Genomic DNA, 9455 nt, shown 5'->3' with positions numbered 1-9455 from the left:
CTCCTCTAGAGCCACCTGATTGCAATGGCCAGATATGGGGTCAGGACAACTGGAGATGGCCCTGGAGGTGAGGCAGTCAGGGTTAAGTGACTTGCCCAAGGTCACAGAGAGAGTAAGTGGCAAATGTCTGAAGTTGGATTCAAACTCCTGCCCTCCTCCCTCCACTGAGCCCAGCTCTTTCACTTTTTCCTCTCCATCTCACTACTGGTGGTTTGTTAGTTCTCCAATGCCCACTTTCAACTGAGCGAGCTACCTGAACCCCTCTGGAGGCTTTCATTCAGGACTGGCCTTAGCTGGCCCTGCTAGAAGAGGTTTACATTGGGGTCGGGGTGGGGGGTTGTACTTTAGCGAGTGACCCCAGTCCTTAAAGTGCTTACACTGGTGTTGGGAGGGGGAGCTTTTTAACTTTGGCCTGTCCTCAAGGGGCTTACATGGGGGGGGAGGGCTTTTTTACTTTAACGAGTGGCCCCATTCTTCAAGGGGCTTACATTGGGGAGGGGGCCGCTTCTTTACTTTAGCCAGTGGCCCCAGTCTTCAGTCCGGAGCAGCGGTGGGGTTTCCTCTGCCTTCCCACCCCCCGACTGCAGGGCGCAGTGAGACCCCCCTCCCGAGGCTGGGGACTTGGTCCCCTTTAAGGGGCAGCGGGCGGGGGCCCCCCAGCAGCTCGGCCGGAGGCAGCCAGCGAGCTCGCTGCTGCGAAGTGAGTGACTGGAGCCGCCGGGAGGGAGGGGAGGAGGGAGGGGAAAGCGAGCCGGAGCCAGGGAGAGAGCGGGCACGGGCGCGGGGAGCGCAATTAGCCGGATGCCTTGAGAGACAATAGCCGACATGCTCTGCGGCCTGAAAAAGGACTCGCAGGCGGACCTGGGTGAGTGCTCCCCGCCGACTCCCGAGTCCTCCCGCCCGGCCGCCGCAGACTCTTCCCTCGGACTTGACTTTCCCAGTGGGCGGCATGGCCCCCCGCCCCTCCCCCCTGCGGGCAGTTGTACCCAAAGGCGCCCGCTTGCTGTTTGGCTAGAGGGACGGGGCAGCCAGCCTGGGGAGCCCCTCCCACCGGAGTCCCCCAGATGTGCCCGCGGGCAGTGCCCGCTGCCCGGCTGCTCCTGCCCGACCGGTGCCTTCGGGCCCCGGTCCGATCCGTGGCCCCCCGGGTGAGGGGTGGAGACTGGGTCTGGTGTCCGCGGGCACCACCGGGAGGGCTTGGGTGCCCCGGCCCACTCCACCCAAGTCCCGAGCCCCCCCCCCCCCGGTGGGAACCTGGGGTGCTTTGTGAATGGGACGAGTTCGGGTTGGAGTTAGGAGGGAGCCAAGAATGGGGTGAGAGGGAGAGCGGGGGGAAGAGGCTTTCCCCGGGATGGGCAGAGCTGGCCATGGGAGCGATGCCTCCTCCGGAGGGAGAGGGAGCACCTTTGCCGCAGCTCGCTCCCCATCCCCTGCTTCTGCCCTGGGCTTTAGGACTGGGGAGGGAAGGCGCGGAGGCTGCCAAGGAGCCCGGGAGGAGCCGGGAGATGACCGGGAGAAGAGCATCCTGGGGAGGGGAGTCGTGACCACTGTCAAAGGCTCTTCGGGCAAGCCAAGTGCAGACTTGGTCTTTGTGATCCCCGAGGCAGAGCTGGTCCTGATGACGGGATGAGGGATGAGGAGGCGGCTCCTGGCTCTGGAAGACCAGGAACTTCTAACAATGAGAGCTGTCCACCCATGCCGCGAGAGATAATGATCTCCCTGTCACCGGCAGGATCCCAGCCGGTCGGCCAATACCCCCGGGGAGAGATGCTGCAGTGGGGCTATCTGGACTGGGTGCGGAAGGTTAGACCTCAGGACTTGGAAGGGCCCTTGAACCATAGCCTAAGATGCTCTGGTTTTCCCTGCAGACTGCAGGGAAGCTAGGGAAGGAGGCTCGCAGGAGCTAGCGGGCTTTCAACACCTTGCTTTCAAGGCCACACCCACTTAGAAGCTGGCCACTTGAAACACCTCGACCGGCCATGGAGGACAGTGGCAGAATTATCTGGAGGACCAGAGGGCGGGCTTGGAGTGAGCCATGCTCTTCTATAGGTGCTAAAGCTGTGGGGATGGGGAGCTGCGAGCAGCTCCGGTTTGGATTAGATTAGAGCCTCTCTTTAGTGGCTTTACCTCCTTTCCCCTGTGCTCAACTATCTACTCAGCTGTCACCTCCCTGATGATCTGGGGCAGGGTGGAAGGTTTTTCCTCAAATATGGTCCATACCATGGAGGTCAGCAGTGGCACAGTGGAGGGAGCACTGGCCTTGGAGTCAGGAGGACGGGTGCTCAAATCCATTCTCCATCACTTGATTGTTACTAGCTGTGTGATCTTGGGCCAGTCTCTTAACCCTGATTGCCTCCCATCCAGGGCCATCATCCTGATTCCTAGCGGGCCACTGAACCTAGATGACTCTGGAGGAGAAAGTGAGGCTGGTGACTTAGCCCAGCCCTCCCCCACTCATATCCGATTCATGTGCTTGTCATTATATCACCTCCCTGATGTTGTGGTCTTCTTCAAAAATGAAGGGGGGGGGGAACAGATAATCCAAATGAGAAGAATTTAATCTAAAGATGTTATTGTCAGGGTAGCTAGGTGATATGGTGAATAGAGCAGTCAGGAGGACCTGAGTTCAAATGCACCTCAGACACTTAATAATTATCTAGCTGTGTGACCTTGATCAAATCACTTAATCCCATTACCTTGCAAAAACAATATATATATATATATATATATGTATATGTACATATACATATATATATATATATATATTATTGTCTTCTCTACCCCAGCCCCTCACACACACTTCCAGAAAAAGTAGTTCCATATGGTCTAAAAATATGGTATTTAGTTTCTCATCTTCAGGTGTCCCTCACTTAAGGGAAAGGAAACTGAGTCATCCATTCAGATATGTAAAGCCCTCTAGGAGCTGAACTAACTTTTCCAATCCAATCATTTCCCATCATTTGCCTACATACCCTTTGCTCCAGCCAGGTTGGTCTCTTCACTGTCCCTCAGATATCTCATACCTATTCTTGCCTCTGGATCTTTACTCATGCTGTGCCGTTTGCCCTTCTGTATACCTGTTGAAATCCTACAATCTAATTCTTCCAACTGAATTTCCCCCCCACACCCTTTCTCTCTCTCTCTCTCTCTCTGTCTCTCTGTCTCTCTGTCTCTCTCTCTGTCTCTCTCTCTGTCTCTCTCTCTGTCTCTCTCTCTCTCTCTCTCTCTCTCTCTCTCTCTCTCTCTCTCTCTCTCTCTCTCTCTCTCCCCCCACCCCAGGATCTTCTAAAAGGACCACAAGTTTCAGAGAGTTTTTCTAAGGCTCAGAGGGGTAGTTATTTTCCTCTAATTACACAACTAATGAGTGTGAGAATTAGGTAGTATCTGAACCTAGGCCTTACTGTCCAACACCATCATACTTCACTGCTTCTGGGTACCCTTACTGTCTCATTGCTCTGTAATGTGCTGTGTGAGTCCTGCCTCCCCCCCCCCAATAGACTCGAAAGGCTCTTTGAAAGAAAGGAATGTTATTTCTCTTTTTGTGATATCCCCACATAGCAGATGCTCAAATCTTGAAGAATAGGGAATCAAGCTTTCTACAAATTGATTGCTGTTTTCTGCAGATCCCCTGCTGCTGCAAAGAGGTCCTTATCATTTGGATGTGACTTTAACTGTCTGCCTGATGCTGGGGAGGGGAGGGAAAGAGTAAAAATCCTCCCACTTCCTTTTTTGGTGGGGGGCTAGGGATGAGACAGGGTGGTGGAATTAAAACTATAAACATTATGGTTTAGTAGAAAGAGCTCCAGAGTGGGAGTCAGAAGACCTGGGTTTGAATTCTGGCTATGCTGCTTGTTAACTGTGTGACCTGGGCCAAGTCCAATTCATTCATTCATTCATCCCATTGTTTATTCATTCATCTATTCATCCAACCATTCATTTATCTATTTATTTCTTTTTGGGTAGGTAATTTGGTTTGTGACTTGCCAAAGGTCACACAGCTAGTAAACGTCTTGAGATTGAATTTAAACTCAGGTCCTTTTGACTCCAGGGGTGGTGCTCTATACACTTCCACATCTAGCTGTCCCCCAAGTCATTTCAACCTCTACTTTAATAAGATTTTAATCTCTCTGTCAGTTTCCATCTCTCTATATTGGAAACAATAATCTATTCCTACCTCAAAGGGTAGTTGTGAGAATCAAATGAGATGGAAGGATATGGGGTATTTATATTAAGGTAAACTGGTATCTGCTTACCTGAAAATACCTGTGGATGAAGCGTCTCTGACTGCCTCATTTCTTTGAGTGAGGAGGAACTCTAAGCCTCCTGTTGCCCCTTCTCACTTCTTTTCCTTTCAGCCCTCCCCCTCCCTTGTCCTCCACTCCTTCCCTGAAGTTTAGAATGTGGCTTCTTTTGTCTTTACATTAAAAAGCCTCCCTCCTCTCCAGCACAATTGGTAAAGTAGGGTCAGAAGCTGGAAGGGATTTTGTTGAATCAGTTACTTCAGGGATCTGGAATTTTGGTCTGGGTGGTAACAAGGCTGAGCCTGGTCAAGTGATGTTGGAGAATTACTAAGGTCAAAATGGTCCTCACTCTGCAGTCATTCTGGGGTTGGATTTATCCAAACCTAATCAAGCAGTCTGTCATTAAAATTCATAGTTATGAACCTACATTTGAGATGTAGATTTATATCATAGCAACAGGAGGTCATTGCTTTAATCCCCAGGGCCTCAAAAGAGTCTTTACCTCAGGTCAGTCCTTTCATCTTATAAATAAGGAACCTGAGACCCAGAGGAACTATGATTTGCCCAATGAAGTAGTGAGTACCAAAGGTGAGATTTGAAGTTGACTCCAGAACCTCTGCCCTCTTCCACTGTACCCCATATCCTGCTTGTAAAGCATGTAGTCAGAGGGGGTTTTAATCTTTTATTTTTCCTGCTCCCCTTGGGAAGTCTGGTGAAATCTATGGTCCTTTTCTCTGAATAATGTTCTTAAATGTATAAAACAAAATGTATAGAATTAACAAGAAATCCAAGTATATTGAAGTAAAATTATCAACAATATTTTTAAAAGTCAAATTCCCAGATCCTAGGTTTAAGAACCTTTGCTTTACTCCAACTCCCTCATCTTACAGAAGAGGAAACTGATTTTCAGAGGAATGCATGCCCAAAGTCACATAAATAGAAAGAGGCAAAAACAAACCCTCTATTGCAACATATTTTCACTCCCTCCCAGTTTGGTTGAAATTGCCAGAGCTAGTGTTCTATTGGCAGGGAGAGACCCAGGGTGTTGAGTCATGATGAGGGAAAACCTCAGGAGTAGAAGTTTTCCTAGAGGCTTAATTGACTAAATGTACTTACAGAGAGTTGCCAGATATATAAAGTTTGAATTTTAAATTTTATTAACAATATATAGTGTCCTTGTAGCCCTGTTTCTTTCAAAGTGTTGTCATGTTTGGGATGTCAATAGATGCCTAGTGCAGCCTGGGATGTTAAAGGGGGAAGGTCCAACTGATATCTCAATTTTTCAGATGAAGAAATTGAAGTAAAGAGTGGCAAAGGAGCCTGTGGGTCAGTTCAGTACCAGAGCTAAGACTTCAGCCCAAATGATCACTAATCCAATGCCCTTTCCCCAGACAGCACCTTGAAAACCCCTATATTGCTGTACACTATTAGAATGCTCTATGATTAGAGAATCTTCACGTTTTCTTTCTTCCAGAGGTATTTGATTTCAGGTACTTCTATGAAATTATGAGGGGTACAGTTGCTATCAAGTATAGTCAAGGAGTGAGTCTAAAAGAGAAGTGCTACACTATCTTTAGTTCAAGATAGCATGAATTAGGTCAAGATTTCATGAATTAAGTTTCAACAATTCAGTAAGCATTTATTGAATACCCACTGTGCTCCAGGGACCATGCTAAGTACAAGGATACATACACAAACAAAAAAGAGGTAGCTAGGTGACACAACAGAAAAGGTCCTGGACCGGGTTCAAATTTGCCTTCAGGTCTTGACTGGGAGTGTGATTCTGGTCAAGTAAGTTAAGTTCTCTCTGCCTCAGTTTTCCCATAATAATGATCACTGACTTCCCAGTGCTGAACCCAAAGAGCGAGATGGAGACCAGAATTTGATAAGTTTGGAGATCTTTAATTTCCCAGGGACTTCCTGGGGATGAGGAGTAGCCAAATCAGACAGTACCTGAGTGTTCAGGGCATAGGGATTTTATAGTGGTTTTGGGGGGAGGGGTACTGAGAACAAGCAGGATGCAGAAGCAAAGACAGCAATTTGATATATTTTCTTTTTATACTACTTCAAACATATGTAAACATATGGCTCAGTATAGATAGGGGCCTAGACAGAGTGGGAAAGGGTCAGGGTCTTTGTGTTATGTCTGAACATGGTTCCTGAGATGGAGGGAGTCACATATTCCAGGGCTTCCCTCAGGTTCAAGGTGAGTGGAATTTATTATCTTATAGTACCAGCCACATCTTGGGAAAGGGGAGGCAGTCCTGGGAGGAAGCAGGAATTTTACAGATGCAGCAAGATAATTAGTCTAACAAGGGTGCTTTGTGAATCTTAGACAAATTTATAGTATATGTGTGACCCCCCAAAGTCAAGCATTTGGGTCCTATCAGATTATTTTCAGGCCCAAAGGTGCCTAGCCAAAGTTATATTTCTGAGGAGCTTCTTGAGGTCCAGAAAGGTGTCAAAGACACCTGTATAGGGATTATACAAATCTAGTTATTGTACTTCACCAGGACCCTTGTCAGAATCAAAAGAGATAAATTTTGTAAAGCCCTTTGAAAACCTAAAAGATTTTATCTTTATATTCCATTGTATCATATAATATTCTGCTATATTATATTATATTGTTAATTATACTATTATATATCATATTATCACACTGCACTATGTTATAATAACATTATATTAGAAAAATATTTCCTGCCTTCAGTGAGTTTACATTCTCTTAGGGGAAAACAACATTTACTCAAACAAGTAACTCCAATGAATACACTATACACAATGCCTATAGTAAAGTAAATGAGTATGGATGGACAACTAGACTCAGATAATTGCAAGGATAGAGAATAGAAGATGCAGCATACTCCCCTGGTCTTGACAGAGAGAGACTAAGGGCTATAGGTCCAGAATGCTGCATACACTGTCTGATATTGATCCATTTTGCAACAGTTTCAGTTTTTCCTTGGTGATAAAAGAAGGGTGGAGGTGAGGGACAGGTTTTAAGAAAATATCTATAGTACAAAATGTAAAATCATATAGTACAAAAAAGTCAATAATATTATATGAATAAGGACCCTAACAATACTCTATATGGACATGAAACTGTCCTGAACAAGATTGGATCTATTTTTTTATGATCCCAAAGGCACCTCTTGAACTTATAGGACCTCAAATGTCATTCTGAATCTTGGTCCTCTTTTTTGCTGTGACCATGTGAGATGTTTCCTTAATGGAAAGCACAAACTGATAGATGGCTGGACAAACCAAGCTTTTGCCCCAGTTGGATTTTCAGGTGCAGGGTTACAAATGAAGCAGTTCCCAGAAGAACAAAAAGCTTCTATGAGTCAGCTAAAGTGAGCACTACCTTTAAGGAAAAGGATGGGGTTTGGCATTGCAGTGGTTAGGTACCCTTGTCTATCTAGAGCCATTCCAGTGTCATTGAGATCAAAAAGCAGTTAAATCTTCAGAAGCATTTCCTCTGGCTCTTTTGTCCAATCCACAAATTATTCAGTAGGGGTTGGGGCTTAGTCCATGAAATCAGCTGTCCTAGAGATAACATAATGTAGAAAATTAGAAAAGAGAATATCAGAGCTGGGAGGGACTTTAGAAAAGAGAATGTCAGTGTTGGGATGGACCTTAGAACATAGGATGTTAGGGTAAGAAGACACAGGAAGTCAGGACTGGAAGAGATCTTAGAACATAGGATTTCAGGGCTGGAATAGACTGGAAAAAAAGACTATCATTGTTGGGATGGACCTTAGAACATAGGACGTTAGAGTAGAAAGGGGCCTGAGAGTACAGAATGTCAGAGCTGGAAGAGATCTAGAATAGTGTTGGAATGGATCTTAGAACCCAGAATGTTAGGATAGGAAGAGACCTGAGAGTATAGAATGTCAGAACTAGTAGAGATTTTAGAACACAGAATGTCAGAGTAGGAAGAGACCTGAACACACAGAATGTCAGAGCTGAATGAGACCTTAGAATACAGGATGTCAAGACTAGAAGAGACCTTAGAACATGGGGTGTCAGAGCAGGAAGGGACTTTCGAAAAGAGACTGTCAGTGTTGGAATGAACCATAGAAAACAGGATATCAAAGTTGGAAGGGACCTGAGAGCACAGCATGTTAGAACTGGAAGGGACTTTAAATCAAAGAATGTCAGAATAATAAGGGAACTTAGGACACAAAAAAGGCAGATTTGAGAAGGCCCTGGAATATAGAATATCATCTTTAGAATATCAAACATGCCAGGTGGGAGGAATCCTCAAACATCAAAGGAAACAACTGAAGGGGCCCTGAAATATAAAATGGAGATCTGAAGGGGACCTTGGAGACCATTTGCTCCAATCTCCTCATTTTTCAAATGGATGAGGACAGTGAAGCTAGAAGGTTTGAAACCCAATTATAAACACAAGAGGTTCCTCCCTGCAGTAGATTAGATTGGCTACACAAGCTTATCTTCTTCCCAACTGTCAGGAAAAGCCAAAATTTGACCAAAGGAGAAAAAAGCAACCTGCCAACCAGCCAAAGCAGACTGAGGAAAGGGAAAGGGAAAGAAAAACCAACCAAGGGTTAATATTGGAAGGAGCTCCTCACAATGTCAGGAAACAAGGAATCCTTGCTGAAATAGTGACTTAGGAAGCTTTTGTAATTAAAACATCTTTTGTTTACCCAAGACCTTTATTTGCATTTCTTCTAGAATAGTAATCAAATAATGCTTGTGGATGTGTAGGACACTACAGAATTCTCATAGCTCTTTCCAGGCCATTATCTCTTTTGATCCCCCTAATAACCTTGTTAGGGCAGGCATTTTCTCCTTTCTAAAGAGGAATTAACTGAAGGCAATTATTAGAAAGCTGAGTCTTGATCCAGGACTTCTGATTTCAGTTCTGTTGTTCTTACCATTGTATAATTCATGCTTGGCTCTGATCATGGAGTCAGAACAGAAGTTAGAATCCAGCCTCAGATACTTGACATTTCCTAGCTGTGTGACCTTGGGCAAGTCATTTAATCCTGATTGCCTTATGTCCAGGGCCATCTCCAGTCATCATGATTCACATCTTTCTAACTGAACCTGGATGGCTCCAGAGAAGAATGTGAATCTGGTGACTTAGAATATCCCCCCTCAAATCTAATTCATGTGCTTATCATGACAACACCTCCCCTGATGGTCTTCTTTAAGGATAAAGGACAAACATCATCATCATCTTCTTCA

General features: G+C 45.7%; 1 protein-coding gene across 1 annotated transcript in view; it reads left to right on the top strand.

Annotated features, from left to right (window-relative positions):
- Nucleotides 1-768: 768 nt before the first annotated feature.
- Nucleotides 769-9455, top strand: part of GRIP2 (glutamate receptor interacting protein 2) — a 180648-nt gene continuing 171961 nt past the window's right edge. The window contains exon 1 of the mRNA XM_074196104.1: nucleotides 769-865. Within this exon, the coding sequence (XP_074052205.1) occupies nucleotides 826-865 (40 nt within the window). The 5' untranslated portion in view covers nucleotides 769-825. The remainder of the gene's footprint in view (nucleotides 866-9455) is intronic.

This window comes from Macrotis lagotis, chromosome 8 (genome assembly GCF_037893015.1).
Source record: "Macrotis lagotis isolate mMagLag1 chromosome 8, bilby.v1.9.chrom.fasta, whole genome shotgun sequence".
NCBI lineage: Eukaryota > Metazoa > Chordata > Mammalia > Peramelemorphia > Peramelidae > Macrotis > Macrotis lagotis.
The sequence above is the reverse complement of the archived record's forward strand: the minus strand, read 5'-3'. Positions and strand labels throughout refer to the sequence as shown.